The following is a 19,841-nucleotide window of genomic DNA, read 5'->3' as shown; positions in this document are numbered from 1 at the left end:
AAAATTAGAAAAAATTAAGAGAAAGATTTCTACTGCACATACTTGATATCAGCAAATGCTGTCATCTGGAGCTTCAGAAAACCAGCAACTTCTTTTATTAAGTCCAAACCTTTTTCCTCACTCAGTGGGCTGTTGAAAAGAAGCAAAAAAAAAGCATTACAAAAATGGAACTCATCAATACATCAGAGGCTAAAAATCCCCAAAGACTTATCACCTTAGCCTGTTAGGTAGGTTGAAAGGCAATGCTTACAGTATTCCTGTCACATTGTGATTGCGATATCAAGGAAAATGGGATCAGGTGCTTTCCCAGGCATGATGAATCACCTGAATTTTCCAGCAATAAGACAAACAATAAGGTGTAAATGGAATTGTTAGGAAGTGTAATGGGTCCAATGAAGCAGGGACCAGTTCATCTTGGTCCTCAATAAAAAAATGTAATGCAGTTTAAAAAGAAAGAAAAGAGAAGGGAAAAAACGATGTAAGAGAAAAATGGCATGATGAAGCTAGTGACAAACAAAGGAAGTAAATTGCAAGCCTCTATCAAATGGAGAAGGAAAAATCCACCTCCACATTCATTAGTTGCTGAATGAATTCTTGCCCAGCAAATGACAAAAATGTTATAAATTCAAGAATAAAAAAGAGAACTAATACACCATTCTGCAGGCAGTAAATGAAGAGGAGACATGCATCTCTGATTTTCAAAGATCTTGTGTTCAGACTTTTCTGAATATTTTATTTTATTTTTAGCAGGACAATGGGATAGCAATATGTTGTCACCAACATTTTAAATCAGCTAGGATTGCAGAACATTTGTATAATTTTAGCAATTAAGAAAACAGGATATTCAAAACATACACATGTATGAAATAATATAGCCTTTCCCACCCATGATACACATTTCACTAAATGATGTTTGTAATAACAGAATTTCAATTAAGGAAAAAAGAAAAAGAAATTAAGCTCAGAGAAAGATACTTTGATTTCCCCCCCCCCCCTCCAACCTTGTGCCTTAGAAATGTGTTGACCATATATGTGGATAATACAAGGTATGGCAAATAGTAATATGATTACTGTCTGCCATCTAAAGTCACTCTAACAGTAAATAGAGCGGCACATTAAATAAATACATAAATAAACAAGTATAAATAAATAATATATACTGTTAAGTGAGGCAGATGATCTGGATACAACTGTCCTGAAGCAGATATGACTCTCAGAAATTAGAGATTTAGCAACAGTGGGAAATTTCAATTATCTGAATATCTATTAGAAAATCAACATAAATCTGAGTGTTCCCCAAATTCCTCAGTGGCCTTGCTGACTATTTTATTTCTCAGGAAGTTGAAGAAGGGACAAGAGATGGGATCTTCTGGATCTGATACAAATCAATAGAGAAGAGTTGGTTAAAAAGGTAAACACAGTGAGAATCTTGGGAGAAAGTGGTTACGTTAATCTGGGTTTTAGTATCATACAGGAAAGAAAATAGGGCCATCATCAAATTTTAGGGGAGAAAAATTTCAAGAAGCTGAGGGAAGTACTAAGGCAGAAATCCTGAAGTGAAACAATTGTGAACATCTCAAAAAGAAAATACCGGAAATACAATTGAACTCCTTTTTATTGAGAAAAAATAATTAGGAAACAATGCAGGAAAACCACTGGGCATGTAGAAAAGGTTTTCAACTGAGTTAAGAGTTAAAATGTGCATGTTTAGGAAAAGGTAGAGAAGTATGGTCATCAAGGAAGTCTGTCTGTAGTCACCTCATCACCATTTTCTCCCCATCCCCTTCAAGGAGATGTAAATAGCTTATATCTGCAGGAAAAGAATCAAGCTCTACTGCAGAAGAAGCCTGGACTCATAAAAAAAGAAGCAACAACAATAGGCAAAAGTGCATTTTTTTCATTTATCTCCAAAATAAAAGAAAAATGTGAATCTTCTGTTTGAAAAGATGACAAAATTATAAAGACTTGACAGGGGCAAAGTAGTGTGTCCAAATAGGCCTATGTAACACAAAAAAAGATAGGCAGCATCTGACTCATATGATCTTGTGTTAATCGTTAGGACAAGATAAATTTCATCCAAGATTCTTACAGAAGCTTGCAGACATAATTTGAAGCTCCATTCTGTGATCTTTCAGAAACTGTCAGCCCTTGAGATAAGGCAGTTCAAGAAACTGGTATTCCAGGAAAGCTACTTTATTGTTGTAAGATATTAATATTAACCTTGTAGGATATTAATAAAACCTTAAAAGTCTGTCCAAATCCTTCAGTGTTCTATTTTTAAGGACAAAAAAAAAGTCAAGATGGGGGTGGGTGGGTTTGCTTTGAGTATGATTCTCATAATTTCTTCCCAAGGCCAGAGAATCTATTTTCTTCTCCAACTTCCACTTCTTTCTCAAGGCCAGAATTAAATTCCTTGACAAAAATTATGAAGAAGAAGCATAGTTACAAGACTGGAGAAAGCAAATTTAGCTCCTGACTTCAAAAAGAGGAAAAGGAAAGAACTGGGTAAATTATAGACTAGTTAGCTTGATTTTGATTCTGAACAGAAGTCTGTAGCAGATTACTAAGTAGTCAATTTGTGAACATTTAGAAAAGAATACATTGCTCTGAAAATGCCAGCATGGATTTAAAAGATACGAATTATCTACTTTTTTGACAAAGTGACCACATTAGGAGACCATAGAAATACACTTGCCATAATATACTTTGATCGCATTTTTATTGGGGTTTTATTCCAAGAATCACCGAGAATGAACTGAGTGACCATATAAATTTTCTTAAATAGATGATAGATAGATAGATAGATAGATAGATAGATAGATAGATAGATAGATAGATAGATAGATAGATAGGTAGGTAGGTAGGTAGGTAGGTAGGTAGGTAGGTAGGTAGGTAGATAGATAGATAGATAGATAGATAGATAGATAGATAGATAGATAGATAGATAGATAGATAGATAGATAGATAGATAGATAGATAGATAGATAGATACATACATACATACATACATACATACATACATACATACATACATACATACATATTGCATCTAGTTCTGACCATTTAACTGACAAACTGGAGAAAGTCCAGAGGAAAGCAACCAAGATGTAAGGAAGGATTGGTTGAAAATACTTGGTGCATTTAGTCTGGAGAAGAGTACAAAGAGACATTACAAATTTCTTCAAGTACCAGAAGGACTATCATATAGAAGATGGGATGCAGTTGTTCAGCTTTGCTCCAGAAGACAAAACAAGAAGCAGTAGTTCTACATTATAAGGAAGCAAATTTTGGATGACCATATCCTAATATATGTCAAGTACCAGGAAAATCAGGTAATACAGACAGTTCAAATGGGTAAAAAGATTTGTTGCAAACTAAATCTCTACAAGAATCTGAACTACTAATGGCAAAAAGAAATTAGCGGCAGATAAGAGTAGAAGGAATTCAAGGTGGGCTAGGCTTAGATCACTTATGGGCGCAAAGGGACTCATGACTGGTGGTGAAATTGACCCCTCCCTCGGGCTCAGCCTGATCATCTCCTACAACATAGTCAGAATAAATTGCCTTGGGAAATGATGGATTTCCTTTACTGTATTTAAGCAGGGGCTCCATAGGCACCTGTCAGGAATGCAGAAATAAAGTTGATTTCTGTTGTGTTGATTCCAAATGATTTGCAATGATTTGATTCCAAATTCATATCTTTACATCCTAGGATTCTATATTAAATGGAGATTATACCTTAAATGGTGATCAGAAAGTTAAAATTTCATGTATTATTCCCACCTGCATATGGAATCAGACACAAGAGCTATATACCTCAACATATGTTAAAAAGTATTACAGAATTTCATTGTGTGTTTACATAAAATAGAATTATCAAAATTCTTATTGAAATAAATGATATCTATGGAGCTTCATAAAAATATGAATCAATCAAGACAATCAGCCTCTTGTTTTTAATTATTGCAGTGCCAATATTGATCCATTTATTATTATGAGCAAGATGAATGCTATCTAAAAAGCAAAGCATACAATTTGCATACTAGACAGAGAACTGTTGTTCCTAATATGTAGTTTAAAGCACTTTAATATACCGGTATATGGTTCCTGGGGCCATGTCTATTTATATAATTTGGATTACAGCTAGGACAGAAAAATTCTTGATTTTTTTTCCAAATATCATACATTCCCTATCAAAGAACTCAAGAGACATTCAGCTTTATACAAGATAGGATTCTCTGCAGACTAGATTTAAATATACATTATTTGCTGTATATAATTTACTTATTTTGCCATGTTTTAAAAAAAATTAAAAAGAAACTTGGTATTTTCACAAGGGAAAAAAATACAAAATCCTTGTTATTCATGTAAAAAACTACCCCTTTCAGGCTTTAACTGTGAGTTGAAAGAACTATGGTACTACTCAAAATACTGTGAAAGCAAGCTATTGTCATCACACCACAACCTGTGTGTTAATTAGATCTTTCACTCCTGAGGACAGTGGTTCAAATTTGTGGGGATGACAGGTGTCAGAGATCAGAGTAGGTTTTTTTTTAAAAAAAATGCACATTCACACATAACAAAACAGTGTAATGTTATATTTATCCAGAGGTGCAGAAAAAGCTGTACAATATGTTGTTGGCATTAACTTGATATCATTTGTATGCATAAAACTATATTTCTGGAGGGTACAAAATCAAAATGAAATGCTAAAATGAGATGTAAAGGAAAAGTGGTAAGGGGATTCAAAGCCTTTGGTGTTCACTTCCAACAAGGTTGAAAACCTGTTCTGGAAGACAAAAAGGAACAATGACAACACAGACATTTCCTTAGCTTTAATTATTCTTATGGGCAAAAGTTAAGTACAATTGAATGACATGTAACTGCACATTCACTCAGCAAAATACAACTCTTGGCTCTGTGTAAATCATAAATCAAGATGATAACTATTATACTCTTGCTTTTGATGGCCAAACTCTCAGAAACAATGTTGGTTTATAGAAAGCATTCAGAAATAATGCCCCCCCAAACATCCTCTTTATTTTATTTATTTATTTGATTTATTTGCCACCCATCTCACCTCAAGGCAACACTTTGATAGAACTTCTGCCTAATTTGCAAGTTGTATGCTTTATTCAGTGCTTTTTTCTAAAAAAAAAAGGTGCCAGAACGCAGAGATGCTGTCACTGGGAGAGATGCCGGTGTCTTGCTACAGCATCACCGCCCATCCTTTGCACTCCCACCCCTGCGGCTCAGAGCCACATGCCACAGGGATTCCCCTCCCCACAGCCGCTGTGGGGATTCCCCTCCCCGCAGTTGCCACGCCGCAGCCTGTGCTGAGCCCCCACCCAGAGCTGCTCCAAACCCCGACCCAGAGCTGTGTTCCTCGTGGCAGTGGTCTCCAGCGCCAAACAGCTGATGGTCTCCGGCACCGGCACTCATTCACTTACTGCCCCATCGCCTCCAAATGCAGTAAGTGAGTGAGTGAGCAAGTGGCGTTTGGAAGCATCAGGGCAGTAGGTGAATGTGTGAACAAGCAAATGGTGTTTGGAAGCGATGGGGCAGTAAGTGAGCGAGTGAGCAAGAGGCCTTTGAAAGAGACAGAGTGAGTGGGGGAGAGACTGAACAAGGTGCCTTTGAAAGAGACGGAGGAGTGAGTGAGAGCAACTGGAGGCTTTTGTGAGCAAAGTGTGAGTGAGTGGGGGGGGGCTTTTGTGAGTGAAGGGTGAGAGAAAAAGGAAAAAGTGAGGGGGAAAAGGGAAAAAGAAAAGGCGCTGACTTCTGAGTTCCTCTGTTACAGGAGTAGAAGGAAGCATTAACATTGAACCTCAACTTTTTGCTTTTGTATAATATTATAAACTAGCCATTTCTATAACAATAAATGAATCTAACCAATGAAACCCAAAATACCCCCCCTTTTTTTAGTCATCAAGTTTTTGACACCTTGTTAAGCACTGGTAGTGCTTGAATATTGTCATGTCCTAAAAGTGGTACAATTTCTGAAAATGTTGAAAAGCCCTGATGTAAATGCAGCCTAAATTGTTTATTGCCATCCTATTTGCAAATAATATCTTACTTACCTAGTTGAGATGGTGTAGTTGGGCCTCAGGGAGAGGTGCAAAGTTCCTGCCTTCGCTGCAGACAACTTGGCTGTGCAACATTTGCCAGTCGGGTCTTTTGGCGAGCTTAGCAGCAATTCCTATTGGCTTTCGAAAGCCAGTAGGCCAGGCGTAGGCAACCTTGGCTCTTTTATGACTCGTGGACTTCAACTCCCAGAAGATGTTACATAACATAACATCAACTGGATGATGTTAAACTGTCTTTCTGTTTCTTTCCTTCCCAAAAATTATGTTAATGAGTCCTCTCTAAGCTCTGCTAATCAGCTTGTCCTGGATTGTTTTGCCACAAAACGGAATGGTTTGCAAATTGCAGTTGAGACAGCCCATCTCATTTTAGATATATCACATATAATTGAAGATTGTAATTAGTTGCGTGTGCACGTTCAGCGAGTGTGATGTATTTGTGCTGGCATTTCTAGGCCTCTTTCCAACCACATCTAGAAAAATAACAAACATTGGAATTCTCAAGGCCATGCTGGTATTTCTCAGCAATCTGTTACTGGAAGGAAAAAAGCAATCCCTGCTGCGTTACTGATCCCAGAGAAGCATTTGCATGTATGCAGGTATCCTTAAATTGGAATTAAGATTGCCGGAAGAAATATCAACAACCTAAGATATGCAGATGATACCACTCTAATGGCAGAAAGTGAAGAAGAACTAAAGAGCCTCTTGTTGCGGGTGACAAAGGAGAGTGCAAAACTTGGGTTGAAACTTAACATTAAGAAAACCAAGATCATGGAATCCGGCCCTCTCAATTCCTGGCAATTTCCACCCCGACCCAACCCAGTGATGTCCTCACCGTGATGTCCCGTTGCCTGGAGGCGGTCCAGGTTTGGATGGGGAGAAACAGGCTTCGTCTCAATCCTGACAAGACTTAGTGGCTGTTCATATCGGCATCTCGGGCTGACCAGCCTTCTCCATCATTAACAATAGGGAATGAGGTATTACCCCCCGTTGATAGGGCTCGCAACTTGGGCGTCCTCCTGGATTCACGGCTCAGTTTGGAAGATCATATAGGAGCCGTGACCAGGGGGGCTTTTGCCCAGATTCGCCTGGTGCGCCAGTTGCGTCCCTATCTGGACTGAGATGCTCTACGTACAGTCACTCATGCGCTCGTGACCTCCCGGTTAGACTACTGCAATGCCCTCTACATGGGGCTGCCCTTGAGGACCACCCGAAGGCTTCAACTGGTGCAGAATTCAGCTGCGTGAGTTTTGATGGGAGCTTCCCGATACTCCTGTGTAACACCTCTTCTCCGTGTGCTACATTGGCTTCCGGTTGCCCTCCAGGTGAGATTCAAGGTGCTGGTAATGACCTATAAAGCCCTAAATGGCTTGGGTCCGGACTATCTAAGGGAACACCTGCTGCCGGCATCATCTTCCCATCGCCCTGTGCGCCCCCACAGGGAGGGCCTTCTCAGGGTACCGCCGGTTAATGAATGCCGGCGGGTTATTCCCAGGGGAAGGGCGTTCTCTCTGGGTGCACCTGCCCTATGGAACCAACTACCCACAGAACTTAGGACTGCCCCCGACCTTCGCTCATTTCGCCAGGACCTGAAAACTTGGCTCTTCGATCTGTTTGGTCCAGACTGTGGGGTTGTTAATTTAACTGGGTTTTAGATTTACTCTTGGGGCTTGAATTTAATTTAATTGTTTTAATTGTTTTTAATTTTTTGTATTCATGGTTTTAACTGCCCTGTAAACCGCCCTGAGTCCTATGGGAATAGGGCGGTATACAAATCCAATAAAATAAATAAATAAATAAATAAATAAATAAATAAATAAATAAATAAATAAATAATAAATAGATGGGAAAGAAATGGAGGTGGTGACAGATTTTATTTTCCTGGGCTCCAAGATCACTGCAGATGGGGACTGTAGCCAAGAAATTAAAAGACGCTTGCTCCTGGGGAGGAAAGCCATGGCAAATCTAGACAGCACACTAAAAAGCAGAGACATCACCCTGTCAACAAAAGTGCGTATAGTCAAACCTATGGTCTTCCCAGTTGCAATGTATGGCAGTGAAAGCTGGACCATAAAGAAGGCTGAGCGCCAAAGAATTGAGGCCTTTGAACTGTGGTGCTGGAGAAGACTCCTGCGAGTCCCTTTGACTGCAAGGCGATCAAACCGGTCAGTCCTAGAGGAGATCAACCCTGACTGCTCTTTAGAGGCCAGATCCTGAAGCTGAAACTCAAATACTTTGGCCACCTAATGAGAAGGAAGGACTCACTGGAGAAGAGCCTAATGCTGGGAAAGATTGAGGGAAAGAGAAGAAGGGGATGACAGAGAATGAGGTGGCTGGATGGAGTCACTGAAGCAGTAGGCGTGAGCTTAAATGGACTCCAGAAGATGGTAGAAGACAGGAAGGCCTGGAGGAACGTTGTCCATAGGGTCGCGATGGGTCGGACACGACTTCGCAGCTAACAACAACAACAAGGTATCCTTAGGGTACCATAGTTATGGATGAGAAATACTGGTTGCAAAGTTGGCATTTCTGGATGTAATACAGATATTTTGGACTTATTTTTGTTTCTTTGCATGTTTGATATTTTTAAAAAAGCATATGCTACTGACTATGCTTATGCACATATGTAACATCTTTTGCTAGGATACATGACCACTGCTTGTCCAGAATGTGAAAAGTGAAACATTGTGACTAAACAGAATTTTAATGTACAGATAAAACCACCAGAAATTATTTTAGCCTTTTTAATAAATGTTGTTATTGATGTTAAGCTCACCATGGAAAACATCATATATTGTTATGTATATTCTAGGTTAATTATTTAAAGACTGAAGTGCAACATAACTAGATTCTAAATAATCTATTTTTCAAAACACACAACAGTCCAAACAGTAAAAGTAAAGTCCAAATTAAGAATATTTCATTCTTAAGAATTGTTTAATTTAAAGTGCTTTAGTTGTAATAGATGGTTATAGATTCAAAATAGTTTTCAAGAGTGTACAAAAGATACTATTTTTTCTAGAATCAGCTAAATTAGACATATTACATTGAGAAAAATGTTTCTCATTTCTTTCCTGTTACCTTTATTGATTTCATTGCAGAGATGTTAACATAGGAAATAGATTATTTTGTTATCTAATTTTACCTTCCAAAAGACAGAAGCAGATGAAAAATGTGAGGTTCTTTCCTGTTGGCTTTTTTGAATTAGCTGTTTTAGATTCTAAAAGTTTAGTTCCTAAAGAAGTAAATAATTTTAATGTCCTCCTCTAGTGCAGGGTAGGCAACCTTGGCTCTTTTATGACTCAAGGACTTCAACTCCCAGAATTCCTGAGCCAGCATGGCTCAGCTTGAAAACCTCTCTCTTTCCCCTCAGCGTGGCTGGCTCAGGATTTCTGGGAGTTGAAGTCCACAAGTCATAAAAAAGAGGCAAGATTGCCTACTCTTGCAATAGGCTTTCAAAATAGAGGGACCTTCCCCCCCCCCAAAAAAAAATGGTGCCGGAATGCCATTCTGAGCGTTCTATGAGGAAAAAAAAAGCCCTGGCTTTACTGATATTTGTCACTGTTATTCTGCCTAATTTCTGTGCTTACCTAGTTTTTAGAGTGAAGCTTATCAATGCATGAGGCAACAAGGGATTTTGTTTATCTATCAACTTGTCACAGTGCCTGAGGCTGAGTAGGGCTGAGAAGGAAGGATGGGCCAAGGTCATCAAGCTGTCTCCTGTGCCTAAGGGAACAGTAGAACCAAATTTGATCTGTGCCCTTTCCAAATTAAGCCACGGTTTTAGTCCTGTGTTTCTCTGACATGGTCCAGAAACAAACAAAAGACCATATTGGAAATGGAACAACCAAATAATTTCTGTGGCAGTTTATGAGTGACTCAAAAATGAATTATTTTCATCTTAGCACGGCCACAAACAGGAAAGCAATGGATCTTCATTGACTCTGCAAACAGAAATCATACTTTCCTCTCTAACCAAAGAAATTGGGAGAATTCTTCTGTGCTATACTTAAATTATACCAGCCATCACCCTTGAAAAAGCCAAAGGACCATTTCTACCTATAACCATTTATTTTTTTAAAAGCATGTAATAAAATAATGGGGAAGCAGCAGGTAATTAATTCAATCTTTTGTGGAAAGAACAAGCCTCTAAGTTCAGCATTATAATCAGCAAAAGAGGAGGCTGGGTAGAATTCTTTGTAGTATACTACTCAGACATGATGTATTTATGTTGGTGAAAGAGTGCAAAGACCCATTTAACAACCGTAGTGTCAAAAAGATATAACACAACAGTGTATCAAGCCATTGAAACTGAAATGTGTTCTGAGTTTATTTGCCTCATGAAATGTTAGTTATAGGTTTCTCTTTAAGGATCATTTATATCTTTCCAAAAAGAAGTTTTTGCTACCTTCTCAAATCAAGCACGTTTTATTTTTTTTACTGTGTATTCCCTTTTCTTCCTCCAAGCAGTTCAGAGCAGCATCCTTTATTCTGAATTTGAAACATTTTAATGCATTCTTCTCTACACTTAGACATCTCCAATAAAAAATGTACATAGGGTCCTATTTTATCTTTGCATTAACATTATGGCTAAGTGAGCCTCACAACTGTAGGCTAACCCTGGAGCAAACGAAGAGGGAAAGTGAGGATTTGAACCTTGTTTTAATCCTGTGTTCTCTGTACAAAGCAGGATCTCATTATAAACACTGAATGATTTTTCACATGAATAATTGTCATAGCAGCAAAACTGATACTAATCATTATTTTAGGTTTTAATGGGAGGTGGTGGTATGAAGTGAAATGCATGTGTTGATTTTGTGATGCAACGGAAATATTGTGCTCACTACAGAATCCGGTCTACCTGCAAGTGTCTGGATGTCTGATGGGACTTTCCATGGTGGCCCCTTTCTTCATCAACCAAATCTCCCAATCTCTCCCAGAAATAATGTAATGGATCCAAATAGAAGCACAGATTTCTGGACCCTTATAGTACCATCAATAGTAGGAAAGTTCACTTACCCATTAGCATGACCACCAGTGGTCGTCTAAGAAGACAAGGGATACAGCCCATAATTCCCCAACCTGTTGTAATATCACTGCATGTCAGGGAAGGTATGCATCATCATTTGGAGACAGTTGCATGGTTGTTTCATTTGTACTCTGCAAATGTTTGTTCTGGCTGAGAACACTCAAACAGCAAAGCACAGAACAGAAGTTGGATCAACCAATCAGCATGCAGGACACACACCTCCGCATATCATGCAGTTGGGATTTGAGAGCTGTGCACATAGACCAATCTACAGCCATTACATTTACCCATCAACCCTTTCATAGTGTTGATATGACATGACGCCTACATGCAGTTGTGAATAATTCTAAATCAAACTTTAGCTGGAGCATTTGCTAGGGGCAAGCTAAGTATCTTAGTATTCAACAAACAAATAGCACACAAAAATACTATTGGCTAATGAAATGCAAAGAACCCTACATATCCCTATAGCCAAGACTGTTTAAAGCAGTTTTACCTGGTTTCATATAATAATCTTAAATGATTACTTTCTTAAAGTACAATTTTCTTTTTGCCCAAGGGTCATTATTGTATAATTCACAGTTTCTTTAGAAGAACAATACTCTTTGCACCACTCCATTATCTTATAATATATGTTCTCTATCACCAACAGTCAAAGCTTATTTCCAATAAACACAGTGAAGACTGGGAAGCAGTGTATACTAAGCTAACAATGTCTCATAGCTTCAATTGCCTTTCTTTTTAATATATTTAATCCACTCCGGTTAAAGCAATAAAAGCAAAAATGCAAAGTGCATTATTTTTCTAATTTATGTCAGAAAGAAAAGATGGACAAAAGTAAATTGGTATACTTTGGACATGATTAGAAATATCTCTAATGGAGTTTTCAGTATTACAATATTCTAAAGTAAAGGTTTGCAAATTCTTTTTACTAATTCCACTTCATTCTGCAACAGCTTGTTTATGACACATGCACCCAGGTCTAATAGTGCTGCAAAAAATAATATATCTGTATCTGTATCTCTTTTGTGCCGGGTAACAATTATAAAATTTTTGCAGTCCAGACAGAGTAGCTCTATATGTACGACTTCTGTAATAAAACACTAATTTTATTTCTATCCAGAGTCTAACCATGTCCAAAAAGAAACTCAGCAAAATCTACAATATCTCTGTTATGATGAACCATTCCTGGTTTCCGGGCATTCCAATGGGACAAATAGACTGTGTCATTTTATTTATATTCATTTTTATTTTTCCATTTCTTCCACAAACAAATCAACACATATACCGCAATACATGAATACATACTCGTAAGTTTGGGTGCTGCTCGTCCATTTCCCCTTTCACAGTATCCACACTCCTTCTCTCTCTTTCCTCTTCTCTACTTTCTTTCTCCCTTTCTCCTTTCTTTCCTACTTCCCTCTTCTTCCTCTCCTCTCCTCTTTCCCTCACCACTCCCCTCCCGTTTCTCCCCACTTCTCCTCCTCTTTTCCTCTAACCTTCCTACTTCCTTCCCCCTCCTCTACTCTCTTCCCTCTCTCCTCTCCTTTCTTCCCTCCCATCCCTCTTCCGATACAATTCAGGGGTGATGTCCGAGCAGCTCCTCGCCTTAGATTTTCAATATCTATATTAGGTATGATAACATTAATTTTCTATTACATCAATATTTCTATAAATCTGGCCTTCTCAGTATATACTTCTATAAATTTTTATACTACCTCCAGTTATGCAATACTGTGTCGCCTGGGTTTCTCTCCTTATCTCATTTTTCTTCCATCTAAATTAGTGTTAGCCGTCTTTTAAGCCTATTCTCTTTTTCACCCACTCGTAAAATTTTCCCCAAATTTCATAATACTCTGGCTCTGACTTATCTTTAATTATCATTGTTAATCTATTCATTTCCGCACATTCCATTATTTTCCCGACCGCCTCTTCTTCTGGAGGAGCTTTCAGTGCCTTCCAGTTATGTGCAAACACAATCCTAGCTGCAGTGGTTATATGAGTAATCAAGTATGTGTTCTCTTTGCTATATGTCTCTGGTAAAATACCCAACAGGAATATTTCTGGTCTTACTTCTATACGTTGTTGTATCATCTTTTCTATCCATGATCTGATTATATTCCAATAGGTTTTAGCTTCTGCACACGTCCACCACATATGATAGAAAGAGCCTGGTATTTGATGGCATTTCCAACATTTCATAGATCTGTCCTTAAACATTTTAGCTAGTCTTTCTGGAGACATATGCCATCTGTAGAACATCTTGTACATATTTTCTTTATACGCTGTCACCATTGTCAGTTTATAGTTTCTTTCCCATAATTGCTGCCATCTATCTAATTCAATCGTGTATCCAAAGTTTCTTGACCATTTTATCATTGACTCCTTAACTTGTTCCTCCTCTCATTCCCTATATAGTAAGTAGCTATACATTTTTTTAATCCATTTTTCTTCAGTTCCTGTAAGTATTTCATCTAACTCTGTTCTCCCCAAATTAAAACCATCTATTTTAGCATCTTTTTCATATCTAGATTGTATTTGCGTTCTCATGTACCAATCCATCTTTATTCCTTGTTCCTCTAATTGTTCTTTGGTTTTCAGCTTCCCTGTGTCTTTTAGTAGGTCTTTATATCTTATAATGTTTCCCATGTTAAACATATTGGGGTGTATTAATGCTTCCAGAGTTGAGAGCCAATCTGGAATCCTCAAGTAATGCTTTCTCTTTATTTTCTCCCAAACCATCAATAATGAATTCCTGATATGATGACTCTGGAAATGGCTGTGTATTCTATTTTCCCCATACCATATGAACGCATGCCATCCCAACTGTAAGTCATGTCCCTCTAATGTCAATAATCTAGTATTCTTTAGTAAAATCCATTCTGTCATCCATGACAATGCTGCAGCCTGGTAATATAATTCCCAATTAGGTAAGCCAAACCCACCTCTGAGTCTTGCATCCTGTAACATTTTTAGATTAATCCTTGCCTTTTTCCCCTGCCAAATATATTTCAAAATTATTTTCTTTAGCCCCTCAAAATATTTCTTTTCCAGTCTTATTGGTATTGTTGAGAACAAAAACAACAATCGTGGTAATATATTCATTTTGATTATTGCAATCCTACCCATTAATGATAGCTGTACCTTTTTCCATTTATCTAAATCTACTTCGATTTGTCTTTTCAATTTATAATAGTTATCTTCTTTAATTGTTATACATCTTGCTGTCAGATGAATCCCCAGATATTTTACCTTCTTTACAATCTGTATCTCTAACTTTCCAATCAATTCTTTTCTTTGTTTTTCAGTAATATTTTTCACTAACATTTTTGTTTTATCTTTATTAATCTTCAAACCTGCTACCTCACCATATTTTTCTATTTGTTCTATTAATAAAGGTCCTGTCTCTAGTGGATCCTCCAAGATAAATACTAGATCATCTGTGAAAGCTTGTAGCTTATATTCTTCTCTCTTAACTTTCATACCTTTTATATCCTTATTCTGTCTTATAGTTCTATTTAGTATCTCTAGTGTCAATACAAACAATAATGGGGATAAAGGGCATCCCTGCTTTGTTCCCTTCATAATATTAATCTTTTCAGTCATATCTCCATTAATCATTATTTTGGCTATTTGCTTATTGTAGATTGTTTTAATTACATTTATAAATTTCTCCCCAAAATCCATAATCTGTAGTTGTCTTATCATGAATTGCCAATTTACATTATCAAATGCTTTCTGCGCATCAATGCCATCTGTTTTTCGGGATGTGTTTCATAGTATTTTAATGTGTTTAGTATAATTCGCATATTGTCTCTAATCTGTCTTTTGGGCAGGAACCCATTTTGATCCAGATGTATAAATTCATTTAGGAACTTTTTAAGTCTTTCGGCCATGATTGATATGAATATTTTGTAGTCCACATTCAGCAGGGAAATTGGTCTATAGTTCTTTATTTTCTGTATTTCCGTTTCTTCCTTTGGTATCAGGGTAATAAGTGCTTCTGACCACGAATCTGGTATCTTAGCTTCAGAGAGGAGTTCATTATAGAGTTCCATTATTACATTGCCTAACAGTTCCTGCAATGTTCTATATAGTTCCACTGGTAGCCCATCTGGTCCTGGTGTTTTGCCATTCTTTTGTTTTTAAATTGTTTCTGTTAATTCCATCATTGTTATATTCCCTTCTAGTAGCTTTTTAAATTTCTCTGGTACTTTAGGTGTACCTGTTTTTTCCAAGAATTGTTTTATCCTATCATCTGAAACTGCTTGTTGCTTATATAAATTCTCATAATATTCCCAAGCTATTTTTTTCTTTTCTTCATTCCGGTGTTGTAAAGTCCCCTCGGCATCTTCCAGTTGTTTAATCCATCTCTTCTCTTTCTCCTTTTTAATTTTATATGTCAACCATCTCCCTGGTTTGTTTGCATGTTCAAAAAAGGTTTGTTTAGCTGCCTTTATTTTCATTGCCACTTCATTTTCTATTTTCATTTTATTCTTGTTCAACTCCATTAAATTTTTAAACTTTTTGTTTTGTGTATCTTTCTGCAATTCTTCTCAAGAGTCTTATATTCTTCCTCCAGTTTTTCCCTAATTTGTCTTTTCTGTTTATTCTTTTTCCCCATATAAGATATAGCAAGTCCTCTCATGTACGCTTTCGCCATATCCCAGACATTTTGAAGTGAGGTATCTTCTTTTTTGTTTTCCTTGAAGAAGAAAGTCATTTCTTTTTCCATATATTGCTGGAAGTCTTTTTCATTCAATACAGTTTGATTTAATGTCCATCTTCTTTTTTTTGTCCTTTCCATATAATTGTGACTGGGTTGTGGTCTGCTCACATGTTTGTTTCTATTTTTATATTTTATGTATTTGTGAATAAGTCTATTGATGTCCATATCATATCTATTCTCAACCAGGACAGGTGTCTGTTAGAATAGAATGTATATTGCTTCTTTTCTGGATATTTTTCTCTCCAAACATTTAATATATTTAATTCGTCTACCATATTATGAAAAGATTTTGGAAGTGTTCTCCTTAAGGGTCTTGTTTTTGGGGGGGGTTTTTTTGGTCATATTATAATCCAGCCCGGCCTTTACAATAGCATTGAAATCTCCAATCATACATACGCTTTTGAATTCCAATTCTATTATTTTCTGGTGTAATTTTGAATAGAGGTTTTCTTGGTTTTCATTTGCAGCGTAAATCGCTACCAATAAAGTTTTTTTACAATTCATAATTACTTCCACCATTAAAATTCGCCCTTCTTCGTCTGAATATATCAATTTGGTTTGTATTGCTTTTTGAATATATAATACCACACCTCTTTTACTCTGATCCGCAAGTGAGGTATATAATTCTCCCAATTTTGGATATTCTAATAGATTTTTATGTTGTTTCTTAATGTGAACTTCTTGTAAGCAAATTATGTCCATTTTTAATTTCCCCAATTTATTTAGTGTTCTTTTTCTTTTTATAGCTGAATTTAGTCCATTTACATTTATTGAAATTGCTTTTATCTCTTCTTCCATGATTATTTATTTGAAGTTTTAGTTGCTCTCATTATTCTCATCTCTCTTTGCTCTTTTGCCTCTTTTGCTCTTGTCCCTTCTCTCAACACCCTTTCCTCCTGTTCTATGCTATACTTACTCCATTGCTTCTCTGTCTCATCTCCTCGCTATCTGATTACTCTTTCCCCTCTCAGCCTTTCTTCTTCTTGCTGCCCAAAGTATTGATCATAGAAAAGTTCTGCTTTCTCTAATGTGTCCAGTCTATGTCTCTATTCTTGCCAATTTATCATTACTCCTTCTGGTATTAACCATCTAAAATTTATCCCTTTTTTAATTAAGCATTTCATCAGAAATTGATACTCCTTTCTCAGGTCTCTCACTCTTCTTGAGATCTGTTTTAACATCATTATCTCTCTTCCTTTGTATTTTATTTTAACATTTCTCAGCTTATGTAGTATATCTGCCCTTAATGCTTTTTTTTTGCAATGTATGGCAGTAAAAGTTGGACCATAAAAAAGGCTGAGCACCAAAGAATTGAGGCCTTTGAACTGTGGTGCTGGAGAAGACTCCTGCGAGTCCCTTGGACTGCAAGGTGATCAAACCGGTCAGTCCTAGAGGAGATCAACCCTGACTGCTCTTTAGAAGGCCAGATCCTGAAGCTAAAACTCAAATACTTTGGCCACCTCATGAGAAGGAAGGACTCACTGGAGAAGAGCCTAATGCTGGGAAAGATTGAGGGCAATAGAAGAAGGGGACGATAGAGAATGAGGTGGCTGGATGGAGTCACTGAAGCAGTAGGTGTGAGCTTAAATGGACTCCAGAAGATGGTAGAGGACAGGAAGGCCTGGAGGAACGTTTTCCATAGGGTTGCGATGGGTCGGACACGACTTCACAGCTAACAACAACAACAATGCTTTTTTTTTATAAATCTTACATGCACCTCTCTGGGGAAAGTATTTCTCGTTGCATATCTAGTATGTATTCTAAATATCTCATCTATATCATTAATTACCTTTTCCTTGCTTTCCTCCAATGCTTCTGCTAATATTCCCGCCATTACATCTACTAGGTTCTCTCCCTTTTCTTCTTCAACATTTTGGAATCTTAAATAATAATCAGCTCTATCCATCTCTAAAGCAATAATCATTTTTTCCTGATTCCTGTCTGTTAATGTAAGTCGGTTATCAATCTCCTCTAGTCTCTTATCTGTTAATTCAATTCTTTCTTCGGCTTGTTGCAGTCTTTGTTCATTTTTCTCCATCAGTTCTTTGACCTCTTTTAGGTCCTCTTCTAGTTTGCCAATCCCTTCTTTGAAGTCTGTGTGTAGAGCCAGTATCATATTTTTCAGTTCCATGTTAGCTTGTAAGCCGCCCTGAGTCTTCGGAGAAGGGCGGGATATAAATGGAATTAAAATAAATAAATAAAATAAATAAATCTCTCTTGCTGTGTTGTATTGTCTAGTGATTTGTGTGCCACCGGACTCTGTGATATTAGTACAGCTGTTGCTGGGTGTGTTGTAGTCTTCTTCATTTTCTCCAGTAGTTTTTAATCCAAATGTCGATGGGGTATTATAATCCAAATGTGCTCCAACAAAAGATAAATAAATAAATAATAATAATAATAAAAAAGTACAAAAAAATTCAGTGACAAGAAAAGGTGAGAACAAAGGGAAAAGGAACGAAAAAGAGAAGGAAAAAGCCAAATATCCTTATATCTAAAAAAAGAGAGAGAGAAAAAAAATTAATCCATACAGGTTACGCTCTTTGTTCATTTCAGAATCTCCATGCCTTAGTCCAAAAGAAGAGAAAATCAAAAATATGGTCTCCAAAGTGAAAAACAATCCACCATTCCTAAAACTAAAAAAACAGAATCTGTAAACTTCTTATCAGTGAGTCCAGCAGATGTCATTCAAGGTCACTTACTCTCCCTTATTTTTTTCATAAGCTTCAAGAGTATTCTCAGCCGAGATACTTGATTCATTGCCTTCTTTTGCCTTCCATTGTTGTCTGCCAGTGCAGTTCTGGAAGAGGAGCAGCTTAAAAGTCTGCTCCCCCCACTTCTCCACGGCTTCAAATTCTTCTTATTTCCCCCCCACACACACACAATTTCCAGCATTTAAGGTCTCTCAATCGTCTCACCCAGGCAGTCCTCCAAACTTACTTTCTAGATCTTCCAAATGGCCATCCCGGCTTGTGACGGCTCACAATGGCCGTCTGACAGCTGCTGGTCTGGGAAGCCTCTGTCGGCTCTCCAGGAGTTTGCGATCCCTCCTATTGTGTAGTGGGTCCGACGCAAGGAAGAGACGCCAGCCGGTGTGTGAGTTCAGCTCTTTATTGGAAGGGGGGTAGTGAACTGGGGAATGAGGGCTACCTGGCCTCCTTAAATACCTAGCCAGGTAAGTGGACAGCCAATGGGGTTGGCCCTAGGTTTCCCGCCGAAACTGGGTTTCCCGCGGAAACCGTCCAGGCCAACGCCCCCTGGTGGCTGTTGCTATGCAGGTGCCTGCATACATAACACCTCCTGTGCTGCCAAACTGTACCTCCCCTCTTCACCATCCCTACAGGAGGGTTCTGATCTGCCTGGAACTCAGACAGACCCTCCAAACAGCTGAAAAGCAACAGTCCCTCAGGAGCTCCCAAAGGATGTGTTGTCCTGCTGCGGTGGTGCTGGCCTGACTGTGTCATTTTAACATTTTAACATTGTTCAAACTCCATTCACATGGTGGGACTAAGACACTGAATAAGAGTCCTCTATTTGCTTTCCTGCCTCTCATGTTAGATGCTAAATGCTTGCAAATGGTTTAGCCCCTCTGCCATGGGAAATAGTTAACCATACTAGTCCATGGATCGAAAAACCAATCCAAAGTATACCAAATGTGAGTTTCAGGCTTTCTACATTTCTTCCCTGGGAAGATAAACAAAGGAATAAATCAAACAACAGGAGGGAAAAAGCAAGGAATTTCAAATTACAGCAGAAGATTGAGCCATAAGGCACAACATTCAAGTCAGATCCAACAGGTGTTGTGAACTGAATATAGAGTTAAGCTAAGTATTGTTGATACCAAGTCTTCACAGGCAATACAAATAGTTACTTTCCCTCTCTTTGCTCGGAAGGCAGGTAGTTCTCTGTGGCCCTTAAAGGCCACTGAACCAGCCAATCTCAAAGCCTATAAACAACTGCTCCATTTTGAGATTGTGCTGCTAATCACAAGGGAAGGAGTTTG

The 19,841-nt window shown here is 37.8% G+C and overlaps 1 protein-coding gene across 1 annotated transcript in view; it reads right to left on the bottom strand.

Annotated features, from left to right (window-relative positions):
* LOC308679045 (receptor-type tyrosine-protein phosphatase N2-like) overlaps nt 1-19,841 on the bottom strand; it is a gene marked incomplete at its 3' end in the record, with an annotated part of 84,115 nt that overhangs the window by 8,579 nt on the left and 55,695 nt on the right. The window contains exon 6 of the mRNA XM_081346280.1: nt 43-129. Within this exon, the coding sequence (XP_081202406.1) occupies nt 43-129 (87 nt within the window). The remainder of the gene's footprint in view (nt 1-42; nt 130-19,841) is intronic.

This window comes from Vipera berus (genome assembly GCF_964194415.1).
Source record: "Vipera berus genome assembly, chromosome: Z".
Classification (NCBI taxonomy): Eukaryota; Metazoa; Chordata; class Lepidosauria; order Squamata; family Viperidae; genus Vipera; species Vipera berus.
The sequence above is the reverse complement of the archived record's forward strand: the minus strand, read 5'-3'. Positions and strand labels throughout refer to the sequence as shown.